Genomic DNA, 19,051 nt, shown 5'->3' with positions numbered 1-19,051 from the left:
CCTCTGGTCTGGGATGCAGGCTTTGTGTGTTAACCCCAAGGGAGCTGCTCACAGCTAAAACAGCTGCTGTTTGTGGGCTTCCAGCCCACTCTCTTATGCCTCTGGAGATCCTACCAGGCTCAATTTAGTGTCCTTTTTTCCAAAATTTGTCTTTATTTTAGTTATAATTTGTTTGGTCTTGGGAGACGGTCTGTGTAGCTTCCATTCATTCCACCACCATTTTGGAAACTTCTATTGTCTTTGGTAATGATGTCAAGGTAATGCTGGTCTTGTACAATGAAGTTAAAAGCATTTCTTCATTTTCATTTTTTGGATTTTGAGGATAGACATTAGTTGTTTAAATGTTTGGTAGAATTCAATTGTGAAGCTCTAACCACTGAGACACTGGCAAGGCTAGATATCTTTCCCCCACCCCAATACTTTCAGCTACCGTATGTTTTGGAGAATTTAATCCATTTATATTTAAAATAACTCTTGACATGTGTGTATGTATTGCCATTTTGATAATTTTGGTTTTTGTAGTTTTTTTCTTCTTCTCTGATCGACTTCCTTTTGGTTTGCTGGTTTTCTTTAGTGATTTGAGTTCTCTTCTCATTATTTTTTGTGTACTTTGGTCTTTTTTGGTTTGTGGTTACCATGGGGTTGTTAAATGCACGTATATCTATAGCAGTCTATTTTAAGCTGATAGACATTAAAATTTAAATGCATTCTAAAAGCACTACATTTTTACTTTTCTTCCATACTTTCAGTTTTTGATGTCATATTTTATATGTATTTTGTTTTGTTTATCCCACTTATTCTAGTTACAATTTTGTGAATTTTGTATTTTATCTTTCATATTAGCTTTTTAAGTAGCTAATTTACTGTGTTACTTCTGCTTACCTTGCCTGTAAGATTTTTTTCCTGTATTTTTTCTCAATGTAATTTATAATTTTCTACATAAAGACCCTTTAATATTTCTTGTAAACCAAATTTAGTGGTCATGAACATTTTGATTACTTCTAGCAATCTTGTTAGCTCCCCTTCAATTCAACAATAACCTTGCTGGGTATCATATTCTAGGTGGTAGTTTTTTTTTTTCTTTCAGGAATTTAAATATTTCCTGCCACTTTCTTCTTGCCTGTAAAATTGCTAGTGAAAAATCAGGTGATAGCGATATGGGGTTTCCCTTATATGTGACTAATTGTTTTACTCCTTGACCAAAGTTTAGTCAGGCTCCTCTAAACATTCTTCTCACTTAAGCCTTGACCTTAGAACTTCCATGCCTATCTTTGTATCACACAATTTTAGCCAATCCTACTAAATCAATTTAGTAAACATCCTCACCCTCAATATATGATCAAATTCCTCATCCCATTTTTGGTATTTAATCAGGCTGACATGCCTTCTGTAAGAATCATGTCAAGATAGTTTAACCAGAATCTCCCTTTACCCTTTATGTTTCCTCTTAGTAATTTTATATCCACTGACCCAATCCCCACTTGCCCATGCTCTATTTGGAACTGAGCTCAGGTGTATACTGAGGCCTCTTTCCCTCTATTGCTACAGTCCTGAATAAAATCTGTTTATTCAACTTTACTCTCCAGCTCTGGTTTCTTTTGACTACCTCCCACTTCCAATGTAAAGTAGGGATAATATTATTAAAACAGCAGTTATCAAGGCCAAATGGGAGAAGTGATTGCACTGCATTTTAATAATGAAATAGTTAATATTTATCTTATACTAGATGCATACAAAAAGATACAATATTCCCTGACTTTAAGGTACATTTGATGTGAATAACAAACCCAGAAAATAAATGGACTTTTATTACAAATGATTTTATATGGCAAATAGAATAACCATAGGCTTTTTAAAATTTAAATATATCTAAAGATTTTAATATATCTGCCTGCTTTATTTACCTTGATATACTATGGTGATGAAATAAGATCAACAGGTAAAAAATTGAGTTTGCCTCCATCAATGACCTCATAAATTTTAAGCTGGTTAATGGCAAGCAAGGAGTAGGTAAAAAACAAGGTGGAGGATTTACAGAAGCAAGAAAGCCAACTCAAGCTTTGAAGAAAAGAGCAGTTTCCTGGGACTTGGCTCTTCCTCGAGTTCAGCAGAATCTGACTCAACGTGAGGAACAAATTCAGACAAGGCAAAGGCTAAAAACACAAACATCTGTTGGCTCTCAACTGGATGCCTCCTCCTTAGTCTCAAGTTTCATCTCCTCCAGGCAGCCTTCTGCTTTATCTTAATTGGAAAACTGAGCATGCCACTCCCTTATTAAATAACACCTTTTGGTGCCTCTGCCTAATAAATAACATGCCAGCTCTTTGACCTGGCTTACGGGGTTCCCCATGATAAGATTTGCTTCCCTGGGACTCCCTCCTCTAGTAAGTGTTCCCATGATACACACCAGGCTGCTTCTCACTTTATTTCCTTATGTCAGTTCTCTGCCAGGAAATCCTCATTCACCTTTACACAGTTAACTTACTTATTCATCATCAAGATTTGGTTTGGAAGTCTTCCCTGAACCCTTTTCCAGGGCCAGGGCTGTATTTTTTTTTTTTTTTTTAATTGCACCTACTACATTACAATGACGTTTGTGTGATTAGTTCCTTTATGACACTGTGAGTTGAGGGCAGTAGCTTTGTTTCACTGATTTTTAGAAACACTACTACTTAGCATAGTCAACTAATGAAAATTTGTGAGGGAAAATAAAATTCCTTAAAGCAGGAAAGAAGGTTCATTGGCACTATTTTGTAGTGGTGGAGTGCCTGAGTTTAAAAACTAGTTCTGCTAGTGGATAATTTCAAACAAGAATTTCCAACATACTAATAAAAACAAGCCGGATAATATCCTTCTGATATGGCTGTTGGAAAAATTAAGTAAAATCAGGCACAAAAAGCATTTGGATCAGCTTAACCAAACTGAGTTTTTCCTCTTCCCCACTACATAAGCCCCTACTCTCAAATACCACTCCCAATACAGCTCATGATAATAACCAAACTGTTTAGCCAAGACATGTTTAATGGAAAGAATAGAGAAAGTCAACTCTTGATAAAAATTAAACTATGATTTCATCTTGGAAGTGCCCTGTTGCTTTCTTCTTTTAGCAACAGTATTTCTGGATTTCTTCTGCAAGCCACAAGCAATGTAGGATGCGTTTCTTTTCAGCAGCCAGTTCCGTTTCAGGAAACTTGCCTAAGAGTTTCTGGACAAACATATTTTGGTCTTTCAGAAAAATATTCTTATTGACTCCTACATTCGGCATATTCTCCAGGGACCCAGATTTGAAATGAAAGCTTAAATGTCGGTTTCGTTTTAGACCAGGCCCTTTCTCTTCAATCCATGTCAGTGGACTGCAAAAACAAAAGAACCATAATGTTAGAGATTACACAAGAGTGTAAATGAGTGTTTGCTAGCATCTGAGCATCTAGTAATAAGTCCTCATTTTGTATCCACCTTTCCTGCAGCTGCTGTTCACTGTGATGGCTGAGGTGGCAACCCAACCTCCACCAGCCCCCAAGGTCATGGATGATTATTTCCATCTTTATTGCCAAACAATCCTTTATTTAATTTTTCCATGAGCCAGGGGAATGCCATAATTTTTGTGTGAACATCAATTTGTTATTCAAGAGTTTTGGCTCTGTGTCTCATAAATCCCTATAGGGCAGCCAGTTAAGAACCACAGGCAATCCATGAATCACCTTAGATTTTGTGCAAGTTATTTCCACATGTATGTGCATGTTTTGGGACAGTATTCTTTCATTACATTCTCAAAGAAGTCTATGGCACCAGCACATGCCATAAAACACCAGCTTCTCCTGGTTGATTAATGAAGCACCTGTTTCCATTTCAAATATGCCCCCAAACAGCCAGCACTCAAAAATATAAAATCCAAATAGAACAGACCACTTCTGTGATTCATCTTTTGTCTTTATAATAGATAAGAATTGTGTTATCTGCTTAGTGAAAATAGCAATCTCTTAAGTAGACTTTAAAGAAAGGTTCACTGACTAATATGAGGAAAAATATAAAATCTGCTTCTTTATGTATTCTAAAAACAATACAACATTAAGGACTTTTTAAATTAAAAAAATCTGCCCTAGCCAGTGTGGCTCAGCGGTTGGAGTATCGGCCTGCGAACCAGAGTCCCGGGGTTCCTGCTAGGGGCACATACTAAAAAAAAAAGAAAACTATAATTCTTTCACCTAAAGTACCATTAGTTTGATGTAATCCTTTCCTATATTTGTCTACACGTACATGGCACAAAAACTATAAAGTATAAACAATTTTGACTATGCTTCTTTACTTATTTTAAAATGTTATTTTGCATAGCATGTACAAACGATTATACAATTTATTTGACATTTTATTATTGAATATTTAAGTTCATTGCAATTTTAAATTAATATGAATATCCTGTATTCAATATGTTCATACATAGTGTTTCTTCCTTCCTATTAGAACAAAATCCTAGGAATCAGATTATTTGGTGTTGGCCTCTAGCTACTCATATTTTCTTTCCCTTCCCTTCCCTTTTTCTACAGAGATGAGTTAGGGCCAAGAAGACAATTTTGTTGGACTGCTATGCTAAGTGATGAAGTTTTCAGTGCCAACATGAAATGTGTTAAATCCTGATCATTCATCAGGATCTCTGGCCTCTTGTGTCCTGCCACCTTTACTCAGATTTCCTCTATCTTCTTCCTCTGGACTGTAGTAGGTCAGGCCTGGGGTGGGTAAATTAGACCAACATTGCTAAGGAATGAAGGAAAACTACCACTTGTTTGCTTGCTTGTTCTCTGCCTCTAGAGTGATGGGCATAATAATGCTTAAGATTTAGGTGTGAGGTTACAGAAAAAGAGCCCAAGCAAGTCATTTAGATTGTTTTGTGTGTTGAAGGAAGCTCAGGGTTGCTTCCAACCTAAAGGAGCCCCGCTCTTTAGCTAACCTAGTTCACCAACACTTACACTAGAGTGTGAAGTGAATGTTTAAGAGGAAAAAATCTGAAGTAGATAAAAGGGTAGATTTTATACCCATTCATGCAAGAAGAAATCAGGACAAATGTTGACAGAGTAACCCCCATTTCGTGGTCCTGTATCAGGGGTGGGGAATATCTGGCCCAAGGGCCAGCTAACATTACATGCCTCATAAAATGGAAGCAGTTCAAGCCATCACATTAGGGGTGACTTAACTAAATGTTGGACCAAATATAACAGGATAATTTTTTTTTTTATATTTTTTAATCAATTAGTTTTTGTTACAGATGTTTCTCCTCCCCCGGCCCCCGGTATCCTCTTGATACCCCCACCTGAGCATTGTTGTCTATGTCCTCTGGTTCACATACATGCATATAAGTTCTTTGGTTTATCTCATCCCCCCTGCCCCACTCCCCTTCTCTGAAGTTTGTCAGTCTGAACAGTACTCCTTTCTATGTCTCTGGGTCTACTTTGTTGATCAACTTATTTTATTATATTCCATATAAAAGTGAGATCATGTGGTATTTGTCTTCCTCTGATTGGCTTACTTTGCTTAACATAATACTTTCCAGGTCTCTCCATGTCATCTCAAAAGATACAAGATCTTTCTTTCTTACAATTGCATAGTGTTCCATCATGTATATGTATGTACCAGTTTTTTGATCCATTCATCTATTGATGGACACTTGGGCTGTTTCCAAATCCTAGCAATTGTAAGTAGTGCCTCTATGAACATAGCAGTACACATATTCTTTCTGATTGATGTTTCAGGCTTCTTAGAATATATTCCTAGAAGTGGAATCACTGGGTCAAATGGAAGTTAATTTTTTAATTTTTTGAGGAAACACCATTAGGTTTTCCTTGCGGCTGCAGCAGTCTGCATTCCCAGCAGCAGTGTACTGGAGTCCCCTTTGCTCCACACCCTCTCCAGCACTTGTTTGATGATTTGCTGATGGCAGCCATTCTGGCAGGAGTAAGGTGATACCTCATAGTTGCTTTAATTTGCATCTCTCCAATGATTAGTGACATTGAACATGTTTCATATGTCTCTTGGTCATTTGTATGTTCTGTTAGGAGAAGTGTCTGTTTAGGTCCTCTGCCCAGTTTTTAATTGGAATTGTCTTCTTGTGGTTGAATTGTATGACTATTCTATATATTTTGGAATTTAACCCCTTATCTAATGTATCCTTGGCACGTATGCTCTCCTATATAGTGGGTTCACTTTCCATTTTGATGCTCATTTCTTTTGCTGTACAGCTTTTTAGATTGATGCAGTCCCATGTATTTTTTCCTGTTTCACTTGCCTTCAGTGTTGTATCAGTGAAAATTCTTTTGCATGTAATATCTGAAATTTTGTTGTCTATATTTTCTTCTAGGATTTTTATGGATTCATGAGTCACAATTAAGTCTTTTATCCATTTTGAGTTTATTCTTCTGTATGGTGTAAGTTGGTGGTCTAGTTTCATTTTTTTGCATGTAGCTGTCCAATTTTTCCAACACCATTTATTAAAGAAACTGTCTTTACTTCATTGTATGCTCTTGCCACCTTTGTCAAATATTAATTTGGGTCAATTTCTGGGTTCTCTGTTCTGCTTCATTGATCTATATGCCTGTTCTTATGCCGGTCCGGGCTGTTGTGATTACAGTGGCTTTGTAGTATAACCTGATATCTGGTACTTTGATCCCTCCTACTTTGTTCTTTTTAAACATTGCTGTGGCTATTTGGAGTCTTTTTTGGTTCCATATAGATTTTTGAAGTATTTGTTCTAGTTCTGTGAACTATGTCATTGGTATTTTAATGGCGATTGTATTGACGTTGGGTACTATGGCCATTTTAATGATATTAATTCTTCGAATCCATGAACAAGGTATATCCTTCAACTTCTTTATATCTTCCTCTATTTTTTTTCATTGTCCTGTAGTTTTCTGCAAATAGGTCCTTGACTTCTTTGGTTAAATTGATTCCTAGGTATCTTAATGTTTTGGCCTTAATGGATTATTTTCTTAGTTTCTTTTTCTGTGAGTTCATCATTGGTGTATATGAATGCCGTCAATTTCTTGATGTTAATTTTGTATCCTTCTACTTTGCCAAATTCATTTATTAGAGGCAATAGATTTTTGATGGGAGTCTTTAGGATTTTCTATGTACAATACCACATCATCTGCAAATAATGACAGTTTCACTTCCTCCTTTCCAATTTGGATCCCTTTTAGTTTTTCTTCATGTCTGAATGCTGTGGCTAAGACTTCCAGTACTATGTTAAATAAGAGTGGCAAAAGTGGGCATCCATGTCCTGTTCTTGTTTTTAAGAGAAAAGCATTTAGTTTTTGCCCATTGAGTATGATGTTGGCTGTAGGCTTTTCATATATGGCCTTTATTGTGTTGAGATATGATCCCTCTATTCGACGACTGCTGATTGTTTTTATCAGAAATGGGTGCTGGATTTTGTCAAATGCTTTTTCAGCTTCTATTGATATGATAATATGATTTTCATCTTTCATTTTGTATATGTGGTGCATCACATTTATTGATTTGTGAATATTGTACCAGCTTTACATCCTTGGGATGAATCCCACATGGCATGGTAAATAATTTTTTTAATGTATTTTTAATGATTTGCCATTTTGTTAAGGATCTTGGCATTTATGTTCATCAGAGATATTGGCCTGTAGTTTTTCTTTCTTTGTAATGTCTTTATCTGGTTTTGGAATTAGAATGATGCTGGCCTCATAAAACAAGTTTGGAACTCTTCCTTTTTCTTGAATTTTTTGGAATAGTTTGAGAATGGGTATTAATTCTTCTTTGAGTGTTCAGTAAAACTCCCCAGTGTAACTGTCTGAACTTGGGCTTTTGTTTGCTGGGAGATTCTTGATTACATCTTTAATTTCCTTAGTTGTTATTGGTCTGTTAAAGTTTTCTATCTCTTCCGGGCTCAGTTTTGGGAGGCTGTGTGTTTCTAAAAATTTGTCCATTTTGTCTAGATTGTCCAATTTATTGGCATATTATTGTTCATAGTCTGTTTCAATGATCCTTTGTATTTCTGTGGTGTCAGTTGTTACTTCTCCCATTTTATTTCTAATTTTGTTTCCTAACATGTGGTCTTTGAGACTGTGCCATGTGCACTTGAGAAGAATGTGAATCCTGCAGTATTAGGGTGTAATTCTCTGTTTCCTTGCTGATTTTTTTGTCTAGAGGATCTGTCCAGTGATGTCAGTAGGGTGTTGAAGTCCTCTGCTATGATTGTATTCCTGTCGGTTTCTTTTTTGAAGTCCTCCAGAAGTTTTAAAATATATTTTGGTGTTCACATAGTGGGCATATATATGTTTACCAAGGTTATATCTTCCTGTTGGATAGATCTTTTCAGTATTATGTAGTGGCCTTCTTTGTCTCTAGTTACGGCTTTCATTTTGAAGTCTACTTTATAAATATTGCTACCCCAGCTCTTTTTCACTTCTATTTGCTTGCAGAATTTTTTCCCATCCTTCATTTTCAACTTCTGAGTCTTTTGTTGTGAGGTGAGTCTTTTGTAAACAATATGTGTGTGTGTGTGTGTGTGTGTGTGTGTGTGTGTATGTATATATACATATATGAGTCATGATTTTTTATCCAATCAGCTACTCTGTGTCTTTTAATCAGAGTGCTTAATCCACTTACATTTAAGGTTATTATTGATATGTAGTAATTTATTGCCACTTTTGTTTATTACGGTTATATTTTTCTTCCTAGTCTACTAATTACAGTTCTTTTAACATTTCCTGCAGTGCTGGTTTGGTGCTAATATATTCCCTTAGTCCCCACCCCCCCACCCCCCCTTTTTTTTTTTGGTCTAGGAAGCTCTTTATTTCACCTTCTATTTTGAATGTTAGCCTTGCTGGATAGAGTAGTGTTGGATTAAAATCTTTGTTTTTCATTACCTTAATTACTTCATGCTATTCTCTTCTGGCCTGTAGTGTTTCTGTTGAGAAGTCAGCTGATAGCCTTATGGGGGTTCCTTTGGAGGTAACCTGTTGCTTCTCTCTTGCTGCCTTTAGGATTCTTTGTCTTTAATTTTTGGTACTTTAATTATTATGTGTCCTGTTGTGGGCCTGTTTTGATTCTTCTTGCTTGGGGCACTCTGTGTTTCTTGAACTGTGTACCTTTTTTCCTTCACCAAGTAAGGGAAGTTTTCTGTCCATATTTCTTCAAATATATTCTCTAACCCTTGCTCATATTCTTCTACTAGAATTCCTACGACTCAGATGTTATGTTTCATATTTTCCCACAGTTCTCTTAAGCTGTCCTCTGTTTTTTAATTTTTTTTTTTCTTTTTGGTTTTCTGATTGGGTGATTTTTTTTTACCCAGTCTTCTAATTCACTGATCTAGTCCTCGGCCTCCTCTACTCTGCTGGCTTTTCATTTCCAATTGATTTATTTTCAAAGTTTCTATCTTTACTCATGCCCTGGAGGTTCCTTATTATCATCAATCTGAACTCTACCTCTGATAACTTTCTTAACTGCATCATTTAGCTCTTCTTCAGTAGAGTTCTCTTGTTCTTTCACTTGGGATGTTTCTTTGTTTCACCATTTTGGCTGTCTCAGTAGGTTTTGGAGCCTGCCAAATTTTCCCTGTGGGTGTTGGTGTTCTGATTGTTGCTCCTTCTACTGGGTTTGGTTGAGTGTGAAGGACCCACGTTAAACAGTTAAAAACTGTCAAGTCTTACTTTACTGGGTAGACTGGCAAGCCCAGGAAAGGTTCAGTTATCCTCAGGCTTTTGTCCTGAAGGATATTAATCTCAGTTACTTGATGAGTCTTGGGTTGTAGCCCTCAACTGAACATAAAAATCCCTCAGGTGTAAGAGGATTTCCATTGGGTAGGGCAGATGCTCACTGTCTGTTAATGAGCCTCAGTTTGCATTTCTCTATCCTGGCCAGGTTGTGTTAACTTCCTGAGGAAAGTTCTATTGTTTCTCCCTGGGGCTCTGAGAAGGGGCTTATTGAGTAATATGGCTACCGTTCTGTGAAGGAGTGATTCAGTACAAAACTCCCATTGCTCCCCCAGCTCTTCAAGCTCCTGAATGTCTCCACTCAGTTCCAGTCCAGTCTGTCCTCCTTCTGCGAGAGCCCAAGGTTAGTAGCTGTAGCTAACTTAGTGTTCTGTCCTGGCCCTCTGCACTGTGCACCCAGCTTGGGATTTTAACTCCAAGGGAGTTGCTCACAGCTAAAACAGCTGCTGTCTGTGGGTTCCCACCCCTATCCTATATGCTAAAATCTTAAAAAGCCTAATCTGTTTCCTAATCATATATTTATAAGTGATGACATCAGCTGTTGGCATTTTACTGCAAACTAGATGGAGTAGAGCTAAGAATGCGATCTGTTCTATTTGTATTTTGGGTTTGGACAGCACTTAACTTCAGATGTCCCAACCAAAAATACAAGTTTGAATTCATAGATAGTTCTTTGGCTCCCCTCCTCTGTGAAAACTTTAGGCACTGACTACCTATAAAAGTGCATCTTACTTCTCACCTTCTACTGGAAGAAAAGTGTTCAACCACATCCACATCCCTAGTATTAGCATATGTCTTCCAGAACTGTGGAGGTAGCAATTTTGTAATGGTGTTCTGCCCCCAGCCCTGAAGGATAAGCAGGAAGGGGCATGAATGGCTTTGGCTTCTACCAAGTGGCTTCAACAGTTGACATTTGTACCTCTTGTATATACTGAGTTGAAAAAGTGTTCTAATGCTTATTTTTACAAAGTTTGAAAATTGCTGGTTAAATGCAAAGAACATGGGCTTGGGAGTAAGTTGCACTAAAATATCCTGGATAATTTTGGGATCTGAGGCAAATGATACCTACTTCAGTGACAGATGAGAACCATGAAAATGTAAAGACAAAGCCTGGTGTGTTTTTCATGATATTTATTTCTCATGCCCTTCCTGTGTGTTTTTGGGGATACGGTTTGACAATTTGGGGACTGGTGACAAGCTGCCTAAGTGTGATTAAATGTGATTTTAAATCTTGGCAAAATTTTTAACCTGAGTTTGTTCCCTAGTTGAAAATAATGCCCACTTCAGAGAGCTGATATAAAGATTACATGAGCCCTGGCCAGTTTCGCTCAGCGGTTAGAGCATCGGCCTGCGGTCTGGAGAGACCTGGGTTCGGTTCCTGCTAAGGGCATGTACCTTGGTTGCAGTTTGTCCCCGGCCCTGGTTGGTCGTGCAGGTGGCAGCCATTCAATGTGTCCCTTTCACGTCGATGTTTCTCTCTCTCTCTCCCTTCCACTCTATCTGTGCAAAAAATGGAAAAAAAATGTCCTCGGGTGAGGATAAAAAAATAAATAAATAAAAGATTACATGAGAAAATCCCTATGAAAGGGCTAAGACTGTACCTAATACATAGCACTAAAGCACTTAAAAAACATTAGCTAATTCTAGCACTTGTATAATAGGGTTTCAAGTAATGACTCCTGCCTTACTAGTTTTTTTTTGTTTTTTGTTTTTTATCCTCACTGAGGACATTTTTCAATTTTTTTGTTCAGATAGAGTGGGAGGGACAGAAAGGAAGAAAGAAACATCAATGTGAAAGGGACACATTGAGTGGCCGCCACCCGCACGACCCAACCAGGACCGGGGACAAACTGCAACCGAGGCACATGCCCTTAGCGGGAACCAAACCTGGGTCTCTCTGGACTGCAGGCCGACCTCTAACCACTGAGCCAAACCAGCCAGGGCTCTTTTATTGTGACCTTTCAAGATCATGCCTCTCCCTATCCCCACCCCATGTCTTTCTGTGGTTCTGCTCCATTCCACTATGTTATTTAAAGATAGCTGTAACTCAAAATTTTGCATCTGGAAACAACTTGCAGAGGCTCCTAATTTGTAGTAAGACCTAGAAAGACATCTACTTATAAAATATGGCCTGAAGACTAAGACAAGATTTGGGGGAGAAAGAGAAAAGAGGCTCACAGATCCCAAATCATTCTTCCTAGGCAAAGTCAGAAGTCAGAGCTACATTCACAAAACAAAAAGGTTTTATTTTATCACACAGCATACTATACCACAGGGTGTGTAAACCAAGCAGAGACTAATCTGCTTTAAAGAACTGTAGTTCAGCAAGTTTCCTATTCTGGAAGTCATTAAAATGATCCATGTGTAATCAATACTAATGCATAAATCAAAAATTCACATTCAGGTCATGCAAAGACTATATTAAACAGTAATTAAATTATGACTCAAATTTTAAAAAAATAAATGATTACAAACTCTATAAAAAGTTGATCTAAAGTATTAATTGCATGGCTAGTTTTTCAGAATTTTGTTTTATTTTGTGTTTCCTTTACTTAGGTGGAGTTGACAAGTAATGCTATATTAGTGTCAGCTTATGGCTGGTTTTAAAAACTCATGGTATAGCCTTTACAAGCATTCCAGAATGTGATGACAAAAGTTAATATCAATGCTCCCTATTAACTGTTTTACTACCAGATAAAAATTAACTTGAAGTACTCTAATTATTCTAATCTACCTAAAAAAATTTCTCATATATTCCTCCATATAACATAGTCTTAGAATTTGAGGGAATATAAAATGTCAGGATGTTTTCTCTACCTCAATTTCCCAACAGTAAAAAATAAGTAATGTCGCTGTTGTGGTGGTGGTGGTGGTGAAATTAAAAGTGCAATTTGTGAAATGAAGAGTATTATATAAATTTAAAAAATTATAATGTGGTATCTGCCATTTGCCCCAACTTTCACCAAATGCTTGCTCTTGTTTCTTGACTCCTACTCAAACTTCAACACTAAGAACAGTACTTCCTCCTCTAAGAACCATTATCTGACCTCTTCAGGTTCCCCTTCCCTCTACTCCTGCAGCACCTTAAGCTATCTTTACCTCTGACTACAGGGGACAGCACCTGCCAGTGGATAGGTATGAACATGGCCGCAAGTGTACATGGCCAGCATCAGAGCTAGGGGCCACCACTACCATCACTCCACATGCTCTATGTCCAAGCCCTGCATGTTTCACCTGTTCCCTCTGCCTTTCGCTGGCAAAGTAGATACTCCTCAAAATGGACATCAGGCTTCATTCAGAAAATCCAACATTTTTCTCTTTTTTTAAATACCCAATGGTCTGTTTATTTTACTACCGCCTACCTGGAAATACACATAGAAACTCAGAGCTGAAATGCTTTTGAAGAAAATTTATAAATGTACTTTTGTTAAAAAAAGATATGGTATGAGAAATAAAGAATCAGAATATTTGAGGAACAGTATGATAGTTTGATGTGATGATAAAGATAAAAACAGAATCTTAAATTTTGGTCACACTAAAAGATGAATATTTGGATGTGTGGTAAGCAAACAGGGTAAAATGTTAGTGGCAGGATCTAAGTGGTACTTATATGGGTGTCCACTGCAAAAGTCTTTCAACTTCACCATATATCTGAAACTTTTATAATAAAATATTGGAAAAAATTCAGGCCACAGAAGCTACTAGGTTTAATAAGCTCACCTATATCGCTTAGACAACTTGCTCAAATTCCGTAAGTCTCTATTTACATACTAGACAAGGGAATCATGTTTGTCTCATTTACCTTACAGTGCTGCTGTGTGGATGAAGTAAGGCAATATAAGTGAAATCTCAGTACCTGTTCTGTTTGCTAAAGCAGACAGCCTTCTGGAGTTGGGACTAAGGGTATAGACCCATCATGTTCCCTCTAGATTCACCCTGGTAAACACACGAGGATGTCTTTAAGTTTTCTTCTCTTCACAGTTTCTCAAAACCTACCGTTTGTTCTCTGTCTCCAAGCACACAGTCATTTTCATGTACTGATCTTCCTTTCGCTCTTCCAAAGTGGCAGACACAAGAGAAAGTTCCCCAAAGAGAGAGACCAGCCAGGTCAGGCGAGAAATGCCACTGAATGCAGGGAAGCCAAACCGCTCTTCTTCCAATGGGCCAGCTATGGGAAATTACAAACACTGTGGGAACTGGGAAGTAAAGGACCAACAGCTGGAGAGCAGGGGTAGGACATACATAGGACATACATGACAGGGAGTAAACAATGTGGCTGAGTAATTAGGACAATACAACCTTGCTTTACCACATGGGTGTGCAAGATGACTAATAATACTGATGAAAACTCAGGTACTTGAATATAAACCCTTTCATAAAAGTGTCTCAATGTTTTCTTGTTTATTACATTTAGTTTTGTTAGTATAATAAAACATTTTATTAGAAACAGCAGCCCACTTAGTCCACGTGATAATAGAAATGTTTCAGGCTTATAACATGCATATGTGTGTATGTAGACATACATATACTTATACACACATATATATACATACATATATAGCCTCTTCAGTTAGTGACTTGAAGAATAAAAAACCAACATATTTAGCTCCTCAAGCCTTATGTTCCAATATCTACCATATATATCTGTGTACATGACAAGAAGGTAAAAGTTTACGGTAACAGTGAAGAACAGTGTAATACCCACAAACTATTTCAATATCAAGAAAGTTTGATACAGTGTTGTTTTCTTAATCTTAATAATTTCCAGAACAAAATAATATTCAAAAGAGTATCTGTATGATAAATCTAATCAAGATATAGCTACTCTCTGTCCCCAGTCTAAATTTTATTTTATTTTACTTTTTTGTTTATGGTTAATTTTCTTTTCAGGTAAACTTCACATACAGTTAAATGCACAGATATTAAAGATATCATTGAATGAGATCCAACACATATAAGCCTAAATCTGTCAAGGTACAGATAGTACCCATGTGCCCCACCCCAGGTAACCTGTGCCCCTCACTGGCATCCCCCAGAGGGAGTACACAATGTGTGTAAAGATCTAAAAAAAAAAAAAACTAATCTCTGGTTAGAAAAATCAGAAATCTTATGGCTTCCATTGTTTTAAAGATAATTCAGTTGTCATTTAAATCATTAGTCACCTGAATTTTTGGTGCCATTTATCTTTGGTTGCTTTTGAGATTTTCCCCTTTATCTTTGTATTTAGAAGTTTGACTATAACATACCTAAGTGTAATTATCATTGTCTCTTGTTGGAGACTCAATGAATTTCTTAAATCTGTAAATCGATGTCTCTCACCAGATTGAGGTAATTTTCAGTTATTGTTTGTCCAAATAATTTTTTTGCCCATTTTTATTCTCTTCTCCTTCTGAGACTCCAATTATACATATTGTAGACCTTTTGATATTGTATCCTAGGTCCTGAAGCTCTGTTCATTTTTGTTTCTGTCTTTATCTCTCTGATTTGAGACTAAATAATTTCTATTGATCTGTGTTTAAGTTCACTGGCTTTTTAAAAATTAAAAAAAAAATTTTATTTCTTAATTTGTTTTTGTTACAGATGTTTCTCATTTTTCCCCAATGACACCCTCCTCCCTTCCCCCCACCCCATCCCAGTCTAAATTTTAAACATAACTTAGATTTAAAGGACTTCATACCTATTACATTGCTCTATAAACCAAATATTTCTTATACTTTTGATACTAAATTAAAGCAATTCATAATTATTAGTATGTTTTTAAAAAGATAAGTCATAGTTCTGGCCGGTTTGGCTCAGTAGTTGGAGCACTGGCCTGTGGCCCAGAGACTTCTGGGTTTGGTTCCCGCTAGGGGCATGTACCAAAAAAAAAAAAAAAAAAAAGATAAGTCATAAATAAAAGCAAACAGACTTCCATTCAATATGGTGGAATAGGTAACTGCTATGTGAGTCTCTTCCCATTACATCAAAATCACAAATAAATTATAGAATAACCATAAATGAGAACCACCCAAAGAGTAGCTAAATATAACTCCTATAAGTAAGAATATAAAGAAGAAGCCTCCTGAGACCTGTGGGGGGTGGAGGTGGGGTAGAGACAGGTATGAACATGCCCCATGTCCATGTTGTGGCAATTAAGAAATGGGAGGGATATCTCAGCTGTGGAGAGTCCCTGAGGAGCAAGCAGTCCCAGCCCCACACCAGGCTCCCCAGCCTAAGGCTCCAGAGCCATTAAAAAAAGTCCCCACAACTTCTGACTGTCAAAGCCAGTGGGGATGGCAGGCGAGTGAGATGGAGGGCTGTTGGAAACCTATGCACTGATTCACTTACAAAAATGCATTTGTTCTGAGCTCTAGCACAGGGGCAGCAGCTTGAAAAGTGCTAGGGACATACAAGGGGAGCTACATTAACTAACTTTAGGGCAGGGGCTGGAGGGGCAGATATTAGGACAGCTCAACACAGAGGCAGAAGTGCTGGCAGACACCACTGTTCCTTTGTTGAGCCTTCCCCACACTCAACCTGCAGGCTCAACGGGCACAATATCTAAGCTATCCATTAAATTGCTTAACACCAGTCACCTTTCCCTGGTGTTTCCCAGTCAGTCCTGACTGACCCAAATCATGGCTACCCCAACCTCTTCCAGTGGCTTTGCAAACAAACTGTCTGCGTCAGGTCATAGTATGCATGTTCCTAAAATATCTCTAAGGTTCAAAAATACCAAACAAATAGCATCTGGCCCCAGTATGTTTGCTACCAATTACTAAGCTGCTTCAAGCAAGAAACTAGTAGAAGCTGGATCAGTTCTCTACTTAGCCTCTCCAAGGCTCTTCCAAGCCAAGCACAGGTGGCATCCTTCTGCAGATCACTTTGTACCTCCTACCAGGTAGACCTGGACAGGACACAGGCAGTGGCTGACCTTGGCCTGAATCAGAGTCCCTCCCAAAAAGGCCCCAGAAACAACATACCAAGTGGCCAGGTTCAGAACAAAACAGAGCACCACCAACCAGTCCACATGCCAAATCCAAAAGATAGGGCCCTGCTAAAACAAATTCTACTCCATGGGGTCAGCACCTACACAACAGCTCATCCAATATAGTCACAGACATTCCTGAGCCAGTCAGCCTCCCACTGACATACCAACAACAATAAAAGCTCAACTACAACAGAAGGGCACACACAATCCACACAAAAGATAAACCTGGAGAAACTGACTAGGTGATAGGGAGATTGCACCACTGGGCTCCACAGGACAAATACCGCATAAAGCCACTCTGCCGAGAACAGAAAATGTAGGAGATCAACCTAATAAATAAAAACAAACACAGAGAGGCAGCATGAATAAGGAGAAAAAGAAATATGTCCCAAATAGAAAAACAGGAAAAAACTCCAGAAAAAAACTTCACAAAATGGAGACAAGCAACCTAACAGGTATAGACTTCAAAACACTGGTTTTAAGGTTACTCAGTGAACTTAGGGGAAGAGCAGATAAACTCAGTAAAAACTTCAACACAGAGATAAGAAAATAGGAAATATAAAAACAAGCCAGTCCATAATGAAGAATACAATATAACTGAAATGAAGAACACATTAGAGAATTAACAGTAAATCAAATGAAGGAGAGGTTCACATCAGCAATTAGAGAAACAAAGAATAAAATACCCAATCGAAACACCAAAAGAAAAAAGAATCAAATGAATAAGGATAGATTAAGAGACCTCTCCAGGACAACATCAAGCATACCAACATTTGTATCATAGAGGTACCCAGAAAGAGAATAAAGACAGCAATAGTTACAAAAACCTATTTGAAGAAATAATGACAGAAAATATTTTCTAACCTGGTGAAGGAAATATAGGAAGCACAGAAAGACCCAAACATGATGAATCCCAAAAGATTCAGACCAGGAAAAATCCTAATTTAACATGCCAAAAATTAAAGACAAAGACAGAATCTTAAAAGCAACAAAAGCAAAGCAGTTATCTACAAGGACCCTCCAATAAAATGTCAGCTTATTTCTCAACAACAAAAAATTGCAGATCTGAAGGGATTGGCACAAAATAACCCAAAGTGAAAAAAAGCAAAGACATACAATGAAGGTTGCTCTACCAAGCAAGGCTATAATTTAGATATGAAGGTGAGATAAAGAACTTCCCAGACAAGACAAGAAATGTATTCTTAAAAGTTCATTGCCACAGTCCTGGCCAGTTACTCTCAGTGGTTAGAGCATCAGCCCACGGTCCAATAAGTTGTGGGTTCGATTCCAGTCAAGAGTACGTACCTCAGTTGTGGTTTATCTCCAGCTCTGGTCTGGTCATGTGGGAGGCAACCAATTGATGTGGCTCTACCACATCGATGTTTCTCTCTCTGTCTCTCTCCCTTCCTCCCACTCTATCTGATGATAAATAGAAAAATATCCTCGAGTGGGGAATTTTAAAAAAAAGGTTCATTGCCACAAACTCAGTATTATAAAAAAAATGCTAAAGGGACACCTTTAGAAAGAAGGAACAAAATGTCAAAATATGAATAAGAAAAATGGAATCAACTACCTACCTATCAGTAATTACTTTATTCTTTTTTTAAACTTATCTTTATTGTTGAATGTATTATAGATGCCTCCCCTTTTTTCCCCCTTGACCTCCTCCTCCCCAATCCTGCCCCACTTCTGCCTTCCCCACACTATTGTCTGTGTCCACTGGTTACGCATATATGCATATAAGTTCTTTGGTTTATCTCATCCCACCCTCCCTCCCCCTTCCCTTTGTGGTTCATCAGTCTAGCAACCAATTTGTATCTCTTAATTCCTTCATCTTTTTCACTAATCCCCCCTAACCTCCTCCTATCTGGCAAGCAACAAAAAGGTCTCTATCTGTTTCTGTTCTGCTTGCTCATTTTGTTTGTAGATTCAGTTGTTGATAGACATGTATTGATTGCCATTTTATTGTTCATATTTTTGTTCTTCTCCTTCAAGAAGACCCTTCAACATTTCATACAATACTGGTTTGGTGGTAATGAACTCCTTTCTTGTTTGGAAAACTCTTGATATGTCCATCAATTCTAAATGATAGCTTTGTAGGACAGAGTAATCTTGGTTGTAGGTCATTGCTTTTCATTACCTTGAATATCTCTTGCCACTCCTTTCTGGCCTGCAAAGTTTCTTTTGAAAAATAAGCTGACAGTCATATGGGAGCTCCTTTGTCGGTTACAAACTGCTTTTCTCTTGCTGCTTTTAAGATTCTCTTTGTCTTTAACCTTTGGCATTTTGATGATGATGTATCTTGGTGTGGACCTCTTTGGATTCATCTTGTTTGGGACTCTCT

General features: G+C 37.6%; 1 protein-coding gene across 1 annotated transcript in view; it reads right to left on the bottom strand.

Moving 5' to 3' along the window:
- Positions 1-2,527: 2,527 nt before the first annotated feature.
- BLVRA (biliverdin reductase A) overlaps positions 2,528-19,051 on the bottom strand; it is a 229,804-nt gene continuing 213,280 nt past the window's right edge. The window contains exons 9-10 of the mRNA XM_036246321.1: positions 13,734-13,905; positions 2,528-3,353 (exon numbers count right to left, since the gene is read on the bottom strand). Coding sequence (XP_036102214.1) covers positions 3,104-3,353; positions 13,734-13,905 — 422 coding nt within the window. The 3' untranslated portion in view covers positions 2,528-3,103. The remainder of the gene's footprint in view (positions 3,354-13,733; positions 13,906-19,051) is intronic.

Source organism: Molossus molossus, unplaced genomic scaffold (genome assembly GCF_014108415.1).
Source record: "Molossus molossus isolate mMolMol1 unplaced genomic scaffold, mMolMol1.p scaffold_m16_p_7, whole genome shotgun sequence".
NCBI lineage: Eukaryota > Metazoa > Chordata > Mammalia > Chiroptera > Molossidae > Molossus > Molossus molossus.
The sequence above is the reverse complement of the archived record's forward strand: the minus strand, read 5'-3'. Positions and strand labels throughout refer to the sequence as shown.